General features: G+C 35.6%; 1 protein-coding gene across 2 annotated transcripts in view; it reads right to left on the minus strand.

The window, feature by feature from the left end:
• Positions 1 to 6,339: 6,339 nt before the first annotated feature.
• The window catches only part of LOC144966331 (DENN domain-containing protein 10-like), a 12,324-nt gene continuing 1,147 nt past the window's right edge, over positions 6,340 to 17,516 (minus strand). The window contains exons 1-8 of one of the 2 annotated variants that reach the window (XM_078902640.1): positions 17,231 to 17,294; positions 16,574 to 16,773; positions 15,001 to 15,229; positions 14,123 to 14,240; positions 11,935 to 12,075; positions 11,179 to 11,246; positions 8,435 to 8,529; positions 6,340 to 7,958 (exon numbers count right to left, since the gene is read on the minus strand). In XM_078902640.1, the coding sequence (XP_078758766.1) occupies positions 7,785 to 7,958; positions 8,435 to 8,529; positions 11,179 to 11,246; positions 11,935 to 12,075; positions 14,123 to 14,240; positions 15,001 to 15,229; positions 16,574 to 16,773; positions 17,231 to 17,279 (1,074 nt within the window). In that variant the 5' untranslated portion in view covers positions 17,280 to 17,294 and the 3' untranslated portion in view covers positions 6,340 to 7,784. Of the gene's footprint in view, positions 7,959 to 8,434; positions 8,530 to 11,178; positions 11,247 to 11,934; positions 12,076 to 14,122; positions 14,241 to 15,000; positions 15,230 to 16,573; positions 16,774 to 17,230; positions 17,295 to 17,516 lie in introns of those variants that run through there. The other variant, XM_078902641.1, reaches the window with a different exon arrangement.

A 17,516-nucleotide genomic window follows, 5' to 3' on the forward strand; every position in this document is an offset into this window, starting at 1 on the left:
TGAAAAATTTAAAGTGAAGAAAATGTATCTTCAGTACAACAAATAACCCGTGAAAATTAACATTTCTACTTTCCCTTTATTCAGTATATATTTATTACCCTTAGAGAACATTGATTGGTTTTAAACCTGATACATGGATAATTAGCTTTTGGAATTTTCTTTTATACCCTATTTGAACTAATCCCTTTTGTCTGACTTGAAATCTGTCAGATCTATAAGTTTTAAACTTTCCAATTATTTTCCTTTTGACTTCCTCTGAAATGATTTTACAAATGTCACTAGTGACGTAAAATTCTGAAATGACTTACAAGTGTCACTTGTGACATAAAATACTGAAATGACTTAGTCACAAATGCTGTAGAACATTTAATGACTTTCAAGTATCACTAGTGCTGTAAAATACTGAAATGACTTTCAAGTGTCATTAGTGCCGTAAAACGCCAAAATAATCTAAATGTCTCATGAGAGCTATTATACACTGAAATGATATAAGTGTCACGAGTGATGTAAAACCCCTTCAAACTAACTGATGAAAAAAATGGACACAGTGGCAAAATGAGATTAAAAGACATGGCACATAAAGAGTCAAAATTGGAAGGAAATATTCTGTTTCAGGGGAAAAATTAGCACCAAAGTGAAGCAGGCATTTATTTGGAACTCTACGATAGTTTGTCCTTTCATTAAAAATGTTTTAATTGTATAGGGAAAGCACATTGTTTTTCCGGGGTTCTTTTTTATTTTCTTGTTTTGTGAGTGTTGTTTTTCGTTTATTTTAAATATAACTTTCTTTTTGTGCGTGTGTGCATGTGTTCTTTTTATGTCGGTCATATAAAATGACAGTTGATATCTCCACCTAGTCATTTGAATACCCCTCACTGTCAATATCAAATGTTGGTGAAAGGTTCAAATATTTTATTTTTATTTATACAGGTTCTTGTTTTAAATCTTAGTCCCTGTCAAATACGCATAATTTTGGTGTTGGGAATGTCTTATTCATGTTATATTTTTCTCTTGTCTGAAATTTTGTCGTGTGTTATTTTTGAAGTAAATGATTGAAATTTCAATAATCTATGCATTATTATTGACAGTCAATGTACACAAACTGTTCATTTGTGATTATCTAGCAGAATTAGATTTATTTAATTCCATGACATTTCTTAATTTGCTGGTTTCAGAGTGACCTCCCATGGTGGGCAGGAGGTCAGTCATGTCTTCTATCTCCTTTATATCTGTTTTCCGAGTTGTCCTGGTCCTTAGCTGAGAGGGGAAACAATCAAATGTTTAGTATTAGTTTTGAACCAGGAGGGAAACAGTCAAATATGTAGTTAGAGTTTTGGGAGATGATTTTTTTTTGTCTCGTAAATCATCTCTCTGATATGCTCTGCAATATGTTTTGTTTACATATTATATATGCTTTGTAAACATTTCAGTGTAACCCTCTTAGTGGGGACCTGTGCTTGTGTATGGTTGAGACTTTTAGGTGGTCTCAAACTAAGTACTTTGATAGTGTGCTCTTGGAATTTACATCTGTTTCCTATTTGAACCAATTCCCCTTTGTCTTACTTTTTCTTGGGTGCTTTAATTGTAATTCCATAACTTTTTACTATCCCATTTTCTTCCTTTTTACTGGTGCTGATATAACCTTTAATTGTTGCAAGCACCGCAAAACCCTTAAAAAGAAATAAAAACAGTTTTGTCCTAATCCTGGCCGGAGTCCTTGAGGGAAACAGTCAAATGAATAGTTATGATTTTGGGAGATGATATTTTTTTCTTGTAAATCATCTCTCTGTTATGTATTATTTTTTATTTTTAACATATGATTTGTAAACATTTGGGTGTATTCCTCTTAGTGGGGATCTTGTTTTGGTGTCTGGATGAGACTTTTAGGTGATCTCAAACTAAGTACAGTGATAGTGTGCTCTTGGAATCTCAATCTGTTTCCTATTTGAACCAATTCCCCTTTGTCGTACCTTTTCTTGGGTACTTAAATTGCAATTCTTGAATTCTTTACTATCCCATTTTCTTCCTTTTTACTGGTGCTGATATGGCCTTAATGTGTTGCAAGCACCGTAAAACCCTTAAAAACAAACATTTTAATTAATGTTTCAACTTTCTATTATCTTGCTATTTACTGGCACTGAAATGTTACAAGTGCTGCACCCCCCCCCCCCCCCCCCCCCTTTCCCCTGAAAAAAAAAAAAACGAACTAAAAACAAATGAACAAAATGCTGCATGGAAGTTTTCATGAGAGACATGAGTCGTGTTTACATGTACCAGGAGATTGAATGGTTTTTGCTCTGACCTTTCCAATGTCCCACCGAATAAAAAATAAAATAAAAATATTGTTAATACTGGGTTTTGATTTCTTGTTTTTTATGTAAGTTTAATTATTTAACGAAGGTGAGGTTCTGGACCTCACATAGTGGGCAGAGTGGCACTTACTGTGTCTACTATCCCTCTATACCTATCTGTTTTCCAGCATGCTTTCTGCCGTGTCTTGGGATGAGATTATTTGATTTTGTCCTGACCCTGGTCGGATACCTTAGCTGGAAGGGAAACAGTCAAATGTATAGTTAGAGTTTTGGGAGATGATATTTTTTGTCTTGTAAATCATCTCTCTGTTATGCACTGTATTATGTTTAGTTTACATAATATTATATGTTTGTAAACTTTTGAGTGTGTTCCTCTTAGTGGGGACTTGTGCTTGTGTCTGGATGAGACTTTTAGGTGATGATCTCAAACTAAGTACTTTGGTAGTGTGCTCTTGGAATCTACGTTTCCTATTTGAACCAATTCCCTTTATTCACCTTTTCTTGGGTGCTTAAATTGTAATTCTGGAACTTTTTACTATCCCATTTTCTTCCTTTTTACTTGCGCTGATATGACCTTAATGTGTTGCAAGCCTTAAACACAAACAAAACAGGGTGTAAAATTGTGATAAAAATCCAAAATGGTATGTATGAAATATCTAGTGCCAAAACAAAAAGAAAATTCATCTGGTTTTGGCTGGGGATCGTACCTGAGACATCCTTTTTTTTTTTACACCACTGCCTTCTCATGAGCAGACTGATTTTATTTTGGTGATTTTTTTTCTTGTATTTTTCATTCCACTTTGGCACCATTTTATACACACCTTTTTCTGGCTTGATCTTACACCAATGCCTGCACCCAATATTTTCACTTTCATATCTTTAAAATTATGTCTATTTAGTTGTGTACATTTAGAATTTCAAGAACAACTTTTAAAATTGTGTACAACAACGGGAGTCGACACCTTTGACGTTCCTCATTAAGAAGGCATTGTTTGACCTGGAAATACAGATCTTAGTATTTCCTGTGGAATTTAAATGTGATGCTCGTCTAAGCCAGTTTGAAGTAAGTTATGGTTGGAGGAAGAGTCAGCAAGAACTGATAAACTCCATAATTGTATGCCTACTAGACTTAGATGCCTTTCGCGTCTCGACCGAAAGATCGGGTCGCCTTGGCTGTTTCCAAGTATTTCCTGTGTGAGGTGTCTCCAATATTGCCGGTCCTCTGCTAGGGTTCTCAGATTTTCAAGGTCCCCTGCCGTTATGAGACTAATGCTTTGTCCAAGTGTTGTGAGGTTTTTGTTTAGGATCACAGGGAGTGTTGTGATCGGTCTTCCTCTGAAAAGGTTTCCGTGTTTTTGGAAGTATCCCGACATGGCTTGGTTAGCTGGTATGTTTTTGTCCCTGCGTAGTATGTGACCGAAAAGTTGCCATCGTTGTTGTAAAATGTCAAGGGAGATTGGTCTTTCTTTTGTGATCTTATAGAGTGATTCATTTGAGATCTTTTTTGGGTATTTGATGTCCAGTACCCTTCTTAGCTGTGTGCGATGGAAGGCATCCAGATGTTCTTCTTCGGATTTTGTCAACGCCAATTGTATGCCACGAAGACTTAAATTCCTCTGTTGTACCCTTCTGTGAGGCGTCTTAGATAAATAAATGGATAATTATGCATCGCATTTCCATGGTTTCACCATACTCAGAACTCAGTGTACTTCTCACTGCTTTGTTTATTCCTCTAAATAGACCTTGTGCAATCAAATTCCCATTTCATATGATACAAGTTGCCTATCAGGTAGCATTTTGTACCAGTATTCTTGGACTATAGCCACATTCACACCAGAGTCATATGAGTGGCAGACTTTACCTACGACATAATGCTAGGGTAAGAAATTTGCAGTCATTGCCATCTATCAAATCATTGGCCATGTTCCACATTCCTCAACTTCGCGATTAGAATTAGATGAGACACCTTACTGCTACTGAGGCAGCTTTCTGTCCTTGTTCGGGAATGAAAGGACTTGACTTGGCCAAAGTGTCAAAATTAATCGCATGTCACCTACCACATAGGATACACACTGTCGAATTTGTGCTCATAGCCACCTAAAAAAGCGGCCCATTATGGCAGCTAGACTGTGGGCAATCATCTCTCTGATATGTACTGTTAAGCTTTTAAGCATATTTTGCAAGCATTTCAATGTGTCCATTTTAGCTGAATCTGTGATATGTGGAGTTTCCTATAGGACAGGGGAGCGTTAGACCCCCTGGGCCAATGGAGTCTTCATTTGTCAACAGTCTTCCTATCTCTCCTATCCCCTTACCATCATTTTTCTTTAACATGTGACTTTGTGTCCTTGATCCTGAATGGGATTATAATTTGGTTTCACCTGGCCCGTTTCTGGAGTCTTTTTTTTTTAGATGGAAACAAATGGGGGGGGGGGGGGGGGGGGTTTCTCATGAGAGATGTTTTTTTTCATTTAGTAAATCACCTCTCCATTATAAGTCCAAGTTAGGTTTTTAATTATAATGCTTATGTGTGATAATCACATTATTTTCCTTTGGCAGAGATCCTTATCAGTGATGGAATCCAAAGTGATTTGAGACACACTACAAAGGTAAATTGCTCTTGGATCTACTGCTCTCTGTTAAACTAGTCTCCTTGGTCTTCAATTTTCATTGTTCCTTGATAACTAAATACTAAATATTTTGACGATCCTATCATTCTTCCATGTTAATGGCGCTGAAATGATCTACAAGTTTTACAAGCACACATACTAAGCCGGATCCCATGCTTGTGCCTGGAAGTGTCCTATCTTTTGACTAAAATATTGTTGGTGACCTGATAGTTGAATGTTTACGAATTGAGCACTTCAATTAAGCGCATGCTTCATCTTAAAGAACCTTCTGAAGATCATGCATTTAGACAGCATGCACAGTAATAGTTCTTTTGTATCTTATGTTTGTTTTGTTTTTAAGGGTTTTACGGCGCTTGCAACACATTCAGGTTATATCAGCGCCAGTTAAAAGGAAGAAAATGGGATAGTAAAAAGTTCTAGAATTACAATTAAAGCACCCGAGAAAAATTAAGACAAAGGGGAACTGGGAACAAATAGGGATCAGATGTAGATTCCAAGAGCATACCACCAATGTACTTAGTTTGAAATCACCTACAAGTCTCATCCAGACACAAGCACAAAATCCAACAAAGAGGAATACACTCAAATGCCTACATTATACATTAGAAATAAAAATAATAATACATAACAGAGAAATGATTTACAAGGAAAAAAAATATCATCTCCCAAAACAATAACTATGCATTTGACTGTTTCCCTCCCAGCTAGGATTCCGGCCAGGGCCAGGACAAAACCAAGTAATCTCATTCCGAGACAAAGACAGAAAGCATGTTGGAAAACAGATATAAAGGGATAGAAGACACAGTATGTACCTCCCTGCCCGCTATGGGAGGTCAGGATCCCCACCCAGTTTTGTATCTTGTTTGTTTGTTGCTTTAGGTCTCTTCCAACACAATTGAGGTTATATGAGAGACCGCTGAAACAAAAAAACAAGCAATCTAACAAAAATAGTACAAATGTCAATCAAAATCATAACCTAAAGATATCATAAGCTAAATTATAAATAACCAAGAACAAACAGGCAGAGGATTTACAGGAAAAAAAATATCCCCTGTCAAAAATACAATCACAAACCAAAGAAGCAGGATAGGCTAGTAAAGAGAAGAAGAAACGACATCACTATCGGATCGTACACCCATGCGAACATCATAGGTATATGATTCAAGGGTGATGCTCCCATCCAACCACCCGCGTTTTGTATCTTAAATAAAAACCAAATTAAGAACAGCTTTGTCTTGTTCAAGGAAAAATCAAAATAGAAAAAAAGGCTCAATCCGATGTCCTTTAGTTTTTACTGCAATGCTTTATCCACTTGGCAGCCTTTATTTTTCTCTATGTTCTATCTTTCAATCTACTCTTCACCACTTTTCATTGAACAATACTGGAAGACAATATTATCATGGAAATATCATTTTATTGCATTATGTTAAATACATTTTGATCACATATCAACTGGTGAAAATAACTTTACAGTTTATAGCTTCTAAATACGTTAAACTGCTAGGAACGAGATTGAGACTTCTGTGATTTAACGATTCATGTAAATGCATAGCGTACAGACAAGTGACAATTTATTTATCCATTAATGTGTTCATTGTATATAATTATTGAAATAAGAGGATATGAAAGACACTAAAATGCAGTGACTTAAAGCCAACAGCTGTTTTGTTTTTGTTTTTAAGGGTTTTACGGCGCTTGTAATACATTTAGGTCATATCAGCACCTGTAAAAAGGAAGAAAATTGGATAGTAAAAACATTTTACATGTACAACTAAAAGAACTTGAGGAAAAACTAAGACAAGGGAAAGTGGTTCAAATAGGGAATAGATGTAGAGTCCAAGACCACACTTTCAGTGTACTTAGTTTGAGATCACGTAAAAGTCTCACCCAGACACCAGCACTAGTCCCCACTAAGAGAATACAATCAAATGTTTACAAATCATATGTTAAGAATTTTTTTAAATAACAGCACATAACAGAGAGATGATTTACAAGGAAAATTATAATTTCCCAAAACTATAACTATACATTCAACTGTTTGCCTCCCAGCCAAGAACTTCAGACAAGGTCAGGACAAAACTAAGTAATCTCATTCCAAAACAAAGACAGAAAGCAATTGGAAAACAGATACAGGGGGATAGAAGACACAGCAAGTACCTCCCTGCCCACTATGGGAGGTCGGGAACCCCACCCAGAAAAACAAGGAATACATTTTGGATATAACTAGTGCTTGTCCCATTAATTATAAAATTGGACTGTAGTTTAGTTACCTTTGTCTAGGACAAAAAGCAGCGTGGAAGAGGAAAAGATATAGAACAATAGAAGACGTGGCAAGAATGACCCCCTCAGGACAATCAAGACTCATAAGCCAGCTATAAGAACTTGTCAAGAGATATATTAAGATTATAACTTGAGAAACACTCAAATCAAAGTGTAAACTTTATGACTTTCAAAATATATTAAGTCTTACTTTACCATCCTTTGCGGTATATATTAGATATTTCAGATGGCCCTATCTCCGTTTCAAAGTTTTTCATTGAAAGGATCAAAGAAATTGCTAAAATTTTAAGTCAAGGAGAAAAGTTTACGTGTCTCACCATAGATACTTTCTACCAAAAAAAATCAAATCCAAAGGTCAGAGACTTACACCTGCACTATCACCCCCTTCCCTCCTCCAACTCTAGACCAAATAAGCACTAGGGAAAAGAAAAGATAAAATATTGGGTAAAATCATTTTGAATAAAACAATTGAAAATCCAAACAGAAAAAGTCATTCACTTTCAATTTGCGAAAGAGTATATAAAATTTAATATGATTATCACATCACAAGAATTAGATAACACTATAATTTTACAAAACCTTCGCAAGCTGCTAAATTAAATAAAAAGTTTTCCGTAGCTGGTGGCATCTTCCTCTCCTTCAACATCTCCAGGGTCAGGTAATGCTTGCCGTCATCATCCTCTGTGGTCAGGCCTTTCAAATTGTTGAGAAGGTCCTTTGTTTTCTGTGCAATGGCCTGGTGATGTAAGATGAAATAATAGAGAAATAAACCACTCTAACGTCATTTTAATTTTATCAATCAGTCTATTGAATGTCTATTTGATTCATGACAGGGCTTTTCAACAAACTTTCACAGCTTTTCTCACAACTTAAGGTTTTTGAAAATCTTTCTAGGACGATCAATTCAATAGTTTTATTTAAATTTTAAAATAAAAATGTTTTATACAGTGTAACAGTTACATATATCATAACAAGTTACTCTTTATCATTTCACTGAAACCGTGTTAAGCTGCAACACCAAGACATTTTTTATGGTTATAGCCAGTTGGCGATATGGCATTTAATTTAGCCATTAATTTCTTATAATTCTAATCCGTCCATGATTAAGTTGATGATAAGTAAAATTGGTACCAAAGAAGGGTGGGGATGAAATGGGGTGGTACATCAAGGTCATAAAATGTATACGATGCTACAATGTTGGCCTCTTATTACCTTAATAATATCCTGGTCTGATAAACTTTCATCCTCAGCTTTCTCTACCATCATCATGGCCATGTCCTTGTGTAGCTTTCCCATTGCCAATGATTCTAGATGACGTAGATGTGATAGGTAGAAATAACATTGTTATCAATATCAGAGCTCACATGAACTCTCCCACAAATGTCAATTTAAGTAGTTGGATTGCATATATAAAATCTACAACAGGTATGATACTTCTCACCAAATCATTGAAACCAAGCCAGCTCACCCTAAACTGAATACCATGTCATTGATATCAGAGCACAGGCCACCTTTGGCTCTTCGCTCCTCATGACACACATAGAAATAAAAATTGTCAACAAAAAAAAAAAATTCTTGGGTCGTGCATTTTACTTTGCCGCACCATCAATCTGAAATTCTCTCTGTCTAAACCAGAGGTGCTCGTACTAATGAGTGCTTCAAGTCCAAACTGAAGACAGAGTATTTTTAATTGGCAATTCCTTAATATTCAAAACTATGTGCTTCATATTCTATAGGTATCAGCAGTAGTAAATAACTTCTGCAATTGTAAAATTTAATTTCTCAAAATTGAAAATATCTCATGTAAATGATTATTACATCAGTGGAGATTGGTGCTCTAGAAATCTTATGTTTTTGTTTTTAAGTTTTACAGCACTTGCAACATATTAAGGTCAAATCTGCGCCAGTAGAAAGGAAGAAAATGGAATGGTAAACAGTTCTAGAATTACAATTAAAACAACCAAGAAAAGGAAAGACAAAGGGGAATTAGTTCAAACAGTAAACAGATGTAGATTCCAAGTGCAGCTATCAAAGTACTTTGTTTGAGATCACCTAAAAGTCTCATCAGGATACAAGCACAGGTCCCCACTAAGATAAATACACTCAAATATTTACAAATCATATATAATATATGTAAACAAAACATAATACAGTGCATAACAGAGAGATGATTTACAAGGAAAAAAATATCATCTCCCAAAACTAACTATACATTTGACTGTTTCCCTCTCGGCCAGGGTATCCAGCCAGGGCCAGGACAAAACCAAGTAATCTCATCCAAGAGAAAGACAGAAAGCAAGCTGGAAAACAGATATAAGGAGATAAAAGACATAGTAAGTACCTCCCTGCCCACCACGGGAGGTCAGGAACCCCACCCAGCTATAAATCTTATTTACTTATATCTATTCATTTAAATGGCGCACGAAAAAATGTGTCGCATAAAAATCCTTATTCTACAAATCAAAAGCATAATATTTGTATAAAAATAAAAATAAGTGGTGACTACATATCAAAACAAATCACAGCATATAACTGACTATGAAAAATGTTTTTTTCTCTTTTTGAGGAAAATTTTTGTCTGAAATCAAAGCCCTATCTCCACTGAGTAAAAATGTTTTTGAATTTTGAAAATCCATTCATAAATAAACAAGTTATGCAGTTTCAAAGGTGTCATTTATTTGGATGACCCGCAAAGAGGAAAAAAAAACGCGAAAATATGGGACGCTTTTACGCATTTTTTTCGACCTTTGGTTGTATCTGGCTTAATAAGTGGATTAAAAGATTGACATTTGGCAATTTTTTGGCAAATTTGATAGAGAAAATGATGAAAACATTAGAAGAGTTCTAACTTATACAATTTTAGAGCTGGATGGTATATAACACACACACACAGAGACAGAGAGAGAGAGAGAGAGAGAGAGAGAGAGAGATTAGTATAACACACACACACAGAAATATATTAAGAAATGAGTGTATAACACACACACACACACACACACACACACACAGAGAGAGAGAGAGAGATTAGTATAACACACACACACAGAAATATATTAAGAAATGAGTGTATAACACACACACACACACACACACAGAGAGGGGGGGGGGGGGGGGGGGAGAGAGATTGCGTACATAAACGAAAGAAATATAGAAGAAAAAGAGAAATTGGACAAGGGGACAAAGGTTACTGGTGGAACGTGACTTGGAACACAATAATTAAACCCATGCTGAGATTGTAGATCATATTGCAATCGAAAACTTTTAACATTATAATTTCTTAAATTCTTGTAAATTAAACAATCAAATTATCAGCCGTTTATCGAACCCAAAGCAATGGCAGACGATAAACACCCCTCTGCCAGTGAGACCGCGCAGACATTTTGACTAGTCATGAACTTTAAAACGAGGTCAACCAATCAGAAAGCGCTTTGCCACGACCCGCTCAGCCGCAAAGTTTGGTGCCAAATCGTTTTGAACTCGTATTGTGATTCGGGCTGTAGGGGGGCAAAATGGCTCTCTGTCTTTTACGAAAGAAGAGCAAATTAGGATGGTATTCCTGTAAAATACGGGAAAAGTACTCTTCATATTCATATGAAATTTTACAACCAAAAAGAAGAAATGCTCATGTATTACCTTGTCAGCGACAAAACCTCCACGCCCGGTAGTTTTAGAAATATTTTACCCCAAAGAGTAAAACTCTATTTTAACGGTCTTCTGGTAATCGCACGAGTTTTGTCGCTTGACATAATCTAAAATGACCTTTTTTCTAATTGTGCGCCAACTTTCAGTCATATTCATCGATAAACAGCGTCGTAATTAATTTTTTAAAATAGCATATACGAAACAGCTTCGTCCCATATTTTGTCGCGAATTTGGGCACTTCGTGAGCGAAAAAGAGGCCCAAAGATTTGTGCGGGATAGTCATTGCAAATGTAAATGTTTGATGACGAATTTACCTTTAGCATGTGGTGCTACTGTAATCTGACTATTGGGGACGTTCACATATATGTCATATAGATCTGACCTGTTGAAAAAAGTATGAAATATTTTAAAAGAATTGGAAAAATGTATGTCTCTATATCTCAACCTCTTGCAAGGACATTACACACTTGAATAATTTAAAATCACACACAATCACACATACATTCACACACACACACACACACACACACACACAAAGCACACACACAAACAGAGAGAGAGAGAGAGAGAGAGAGAGACAGACAGACAGAGACGTAACTTCATTTAAAAAAAAAAAAGAACTGTCCAATCAAACTCATTATCACTATCACTCTTCATGCCCATCTCTATAATACTTAACCAATATCATAAAATAGCAACCATTGATTGTTCTTCATAGAATCAACAATATCATTTCATGACAGATTGATTGGACCTATCTGTAGGACTCTTTGAATATGATTCCCATTATATCAGAAATTCAGAACTTGTAGATAATATCAATGTGACACATCTACAGTTTCTATCTTAGATGTTTCTATGTAAGGGAATGTTTGTCTTTTGATATCAATCATTCTAATTTGTGTTTTAATCTCCTCCTCTCAATTCCCTTGCCTAATCATCCTTGAAGAAAAAAAAGAAATTGAGGAAAATATGGAAAGATATTTCAGACTGCAAACAGCAGACAACTTAGTTGGCTTCCATTTGCTTCATCAGTCTAGCTCTTGTCAAAAACTATTTGATGCTCTTACCTCCCTTCAACAGCAGCCTCTGTAAATCCTGCTACATAATGAGAATTAGCAGTCAGATTTTCCACGTCTGCATCTGTCAAATGGACGTAAGGGTGTAAAACATTCCAGTTCTGTCTGTGCCAGGCAAACGCTGGTATTGACCTATCCAAAATAAAAATGCTTATGGGTATTATGGGTGACTAAAAAAAAAAATAATACGGGCTGTTTTGTTATAACTGTTGGCCATCATGGAGGTCTCAATAGCTCAGTAGATAAAGTACTCGACTAAGAGGTGAATTAGCCAATATAGCTCCAGGGTTCAGTGGAGTTTTCCCCTAACCCCTCTATCCACCAATCAGTGATTGAGTAGCCAGCTCTATTATATATCACATCTAAGACTACTTTTAAGTCCCATCTAGACACAATTACAAAATACCACCACAAAGTGCGCTCTTAGATGGATATAAAATACATAGCAATGAGTAAATACAGAAAATACATAATTTAGAGAGACGATTTACAAGGTAAAAAGTATCATCTCTCTCTCACAAAGAGATAAAGAATATATCCCTCCCAGCAAAAGTCTCTAGGTAGGGCCCAGGTATCTCATTTCAGAACAAGGACAAAAAGCCACACAAAAAGGACCAATGATATGGTGGGATAGGAGATAGCACAAGGCTGTGAACCAATAAAGAATCCACTGGTCAACGGGTGGCATAGATTCCCCCCACCCCCAGGGGAAGTTGCATCCACCACAATCTCCGAATAAAAATTTTTTTTAATGAGCTTTTATATAGCGCAATATCCACTACACGTGCTCAAAGCGCTTTACAAGGGGTCCCTGGTCAACAGCAACATTTAACATGTAGGATTGGACATAACGCCTGTTAGGCGATATTACAATTTTTCAGAAAAAGACAACGCTGTTAACGGCCAGGTACTCATTTTACACCTGAGTACGGTGAGAAAATGTGAGTAAAGAGCCTTTTCCAGGTACTCAACTATGCGCTGAGTGCGAGGCTCGAACCCAGGACCTTCCGATCCGAAAGCGAGTGTCATACCACTAGACCACATAGCCGCATAGTAATGGAGATAAAGAATAATTCTTGTAATCTGTTGACTAAACCTTTCCAATTTCTTTGTTGAAGTTACTGCAATTAATTGCAAGTCATCGCGCCATTCTCGATTTGGCTGTTACAAATTTGAAATCTGAATTTAGGCTTGGTGTTTAAAACAGAGATCAATATAACTAAAAAGGCAAGAAAGATAAACAAGAATAGAAGACAAGTTCAGAGAATTGTAAGAATCTTTGATGTAAAATCCTGAGTAAAACACGTTATGTAAAAACTGTGGCTATTTGATTGATATCACCCGATTGATTGTCTGAAAAGAAGAAAAAGAGATATCTTGATTACAGTAAGGTGCACACCTTTATACCATTGGTTGGCATACTACAAAAAAAGATAGATGTTTCATAGTTATTTCAAAGTTTTAATCAATCCCACCTCCAGCAATTTGCTCAATCGTGAAGTTGAAAAAGGTTTATCAACACAACAGAAACATACTCATTTTTTTCATGCTGACATGACACCCAGTATCAACAGGACTGTTGCAATTAAAAACAGAAAACATAATATATTAAAGTTAGTAACATCATCCCCTCCATCAATTAGTTTTTAATAAAATAAGCTCGTTGCCTAGAACCATTTCTTAAAACCATAACATATGGTAATTAGTGATTGTATTCAAAGTTTCAATAAAAAGTGATATATGGTTTATCATCCATGATAAAACTCAAAGAATTGAATCAAGTTTTAATTAGGAAATAATACCAGACATGTCAACTTTTCAGACACAATATTCGTGAAATATTTTTTTGCCAAATCTGGGACTTAAATGAATGTGATCGCAATGGTGATGATGATGATTATGATGATGATGAAGATAGTGGTGGTGGTGGTTGTGGTGACGATGATGATGATGATGATGATGATTATGATGGTGGTTTTGGTGGTGGTAGTGATGATGATGATGATGATGATGATGATGATGTTTTTTTATGGAATAATAAAATACAATCAAAATTGAGAAATTAAGTGATAAAAAGGGAAATCGGGAATGAAAATAAATATCGAGAATTCCAGTATAAAACCAGGAGAGTTGGCAGGTCTTTAATACAAATAAATTAACAGTCTAAATTCAGACATACCTTGTGTAATCAAGAAGTTCACTAAGCGAGTGTGGGGACATATACATAACAATCCTTTTTTTCAAAAGCATAGCTGTGAAAATAAGTATCGACTCCACCCCAAATGTCTGAATAATCTCTGGAAAAAAGTACATTTTTCATAATAAAACGAATGAATGAAACACAAAGTAAAGTAATACTTATATATAATACAGTATAACTCAGATGCAAGAGATGTAACGAAAGTTGCATAAATAAATAAATGGCCATGATTCCCGAAATATGCAATCACAGTATTTCCATTGAGATGCATAAGTTGAAAAATTGTGAGGCAAGAAATAAAATATATCGATGATTGGCGAATCAAACCTCTGAGTCTCGATTTTCACGATCAATGGACCAAAACTCTGAAGTCTACATACAAGCTTTGTGCACCTTGTTTTATTTAATTTTGGGCGAATCAGGCCTCAAAATTAAATAAAACATGGTCCGCAAAGCTGGTATGTAGACTTCAGAGTTTTGATCCGCTGATTGTGAAAATCGGACTTCAGAGGTTGGATCTGCAAACCATTGATATATTGTAAGAATTATGTCCATAATAAAATACACTCGTGGTGTCTTTGTTTCTTTACTTACTGACAAGTTATTTTCTTTTTATCTTGTTTTTCCTTTTCAAATTAAAAAAAATATTATTATATGTTAAAAGAAGATAAAGAAATATCTTGAATGAAGTGATATGCATTGGTTGAAACCCTTCCTTCCTTTTCCTCCTCCCATCTCCAATAATTTGCTCAATCACTTGGTTGAAAAAGACATGGCAGAAACCGACTCATGCCAAAAAAGCAACAAACTGAGGTTTTCAAATTTAAAAAAAGTAAACCAATTAAATAATATTTTACCTTTCATACAACATTTTGCAAAGGCCTGCTGCTTGCCATAGTCAGCTACTGAAAATTTTCCATTTTCTTCACTGTTACAAACACCACGAGTCACTACAGCTAAATATGTTTCCAGTATGCTTGACGCATTGCCTGTCTTAGTGTACTGGCGCAAAAATATATGACACAGGGTTGAATATTTCTCTGGATTGAAATCTTTGCTAAACAATACCAAGGTTATCTGGACAACCTGAAAGAGAGAGAAAAATGTTCATTCATTATAATTTGAAAGAAGTCTAGTTGAAGTCGCACATTATGTTTCATTCTTTTAGCTGTGAAAGAGTAAGAAAATATCTCCTCCTCCACCTCCATCATCATCATCATTTCGTTTTATTTTCAATTATATGAAGCCATTGAGCAATGTTATCTCTAAATGTAGTTTACAAGATCATTTTTATGCAGATGACCTCTCAATCACATCCTTTATTAATCACTCTATCATTGCTAAGGTAAGAAATTTACCACCCAAAGCTATTGCATCTCTTGTGAATGCTCTTGTTCTTTCATGACGACATTTATTATTCCCTTCAGTCTAACTTGCCAATGGAGGATATTAAGCATATTCCAATAGTCCAATACAATACAGTTAGACTTGCCTAGTGCTTAGGCAAAGTAGAATTGATGCAGCCAGTTGCTGGTTGCCAGTTGAAAAAAATAATAATTATAAGATCTGTACAACTGTGTTTAAGATTTTTCATAGCAGGGACCTGGCTATTTGAATGACTTGTTGAGCCCATATTATATATACCACACAAAACCTTGTGCTCCAGTCATGACAACAAAGTGCACCAAAAAAATTTACGAACGATCTTTTGCCTTTTTCACACCCCCCCCCCCCCCCCCCCCCCCCCCCTCGTTTCCGGAATTCCCTTCCCAAACACACAATAGATTTAGGTGATTTTGATTTTATGTCTTTTAAATCCATTCTTAAGCTTTAGGTTGTTAATTGTTCATAATGTTTTTTTTTGACCTGTTAGCATTTTTTTAAATGTATGTTTTACTTGTATGCTATTATTCAAATAGGTCTCTCTAATTTTTGTAAGAAACAACTTGGTATAGCTGATGGGTTTTTTTAAATATTAATTACAGCATGTATATTTGTTGTCAGGTTAACATGGCTCGAGTATCAAAAACATTGGTGTAATTAGATATGTAGTTATAGTTATGATTTTGTTTACGCATCACTTGTTGTGTTAAATGTAGTTATAGTTATGATCTTTATGTATTAGTCTCTCATGCAAAACGCTAGAGCCTGCTTGTTGGAGTGTTATATTTATTATCATTATAATCATTAATAGCCACATATAATTGCAACTGACATTGCCTTGTTTTTTTCATATTTGTTATTGATTTCCCTTTATTTCTTATTGTAGTTCTCCAAAATCAAGACAATAATTATGTCAACATTTTACGACCATCCCGGTCATGTCAATAATATATCCTTGTTGCATTGTTATTTAAATCAGCCATGGGCTCAGAAATTGGATGAAATGACACGATTACCACAATATCATGAAAATCTAAAGAACCCCACCTCTGGCAAAGCAGTTTCACTCTCAGGGATATCAAGAACACTAGAGTAGTACCATACATCTTTCCATTGTCCATATAAGAAAGGAATGGACGGTCCATTTTCCTTGTTGAAATCTAGTTTTGATAAGACATGCTCTCTCTGGTTTGAGGACACGACTGGATATGACCACGTCCAAAGCACATCATTATTCTTGTCTTTTTCTGAAAAAGAAAATACATGTCCATCTGTAAACTCTATCATAAATTTTGAGCATTTGACATAATTCCATGACTACACTGTACTTTCCAATGGACATAATTGTTTGACATGTTCACCATTTAAATAGGAATAATGTGACAACAGTTCCATAGAATGGCTATTTTATTGTATATGTAGGATGGTTATCGCAGCAGTTGCTGAGAGATTGGAAGTTGATCTGAGGGTACAGCAATCAGCTGATAAATGCTTCTAACATAGAAATGAAAGTTGATAGTTTGCCAGTGTTGGTCTCCAATTGAGCTACCCCCCGCACATTGACACACTGCTTTATTATTGGTTGTAGTCACAGCAAATGAATTATCTCTTTATGATTTCTATTTGTAGATGTCTGTGTCAGCGCATGACCCGAAATAATACACATGTAGGAACGTATTTTTAGTGTTCTGTTTCAATGTGTACCAGTTTGTTGTTGTTTGGCTATTAAGTTGTTGTTGTGAATTGTTCTCATGTTGGGTAAACTTGGGTGTCATGGCGAGTTCCATTCATTGTTGTGTGTTGTTTCTTCCCGTGAGTTTGTGACGTCACAATGGGTATAAAAACGGGGTTGCATTCATTTCCGAAGCTCTTTTTACTAGGAAACGGATAATGGATATTTGATTGAAATTAGTCAAATGTTGACTCTCTTTTTCTTACCAGACGAACATACCCAGACTAATCGCGTAACTACCCACTTCGGTGGCGACTA

Source organism: Berghia stephanieae, chromosome 2 (assembly GCF_034508935.2).
Source record: "Berghia stephanieae isolate SIO BIC M18660-M18661 chromosome 2, UCSD_Bste_1.3, whole genome shotgun sequence".
Taxonomy (NCBI): domain Eukaryota; kingdom Metazoa; phylum Mollusca; class Gastropoda; order Nudibranchia; family Aeolidiidae; genus Berghia; species Berghia stephanieae.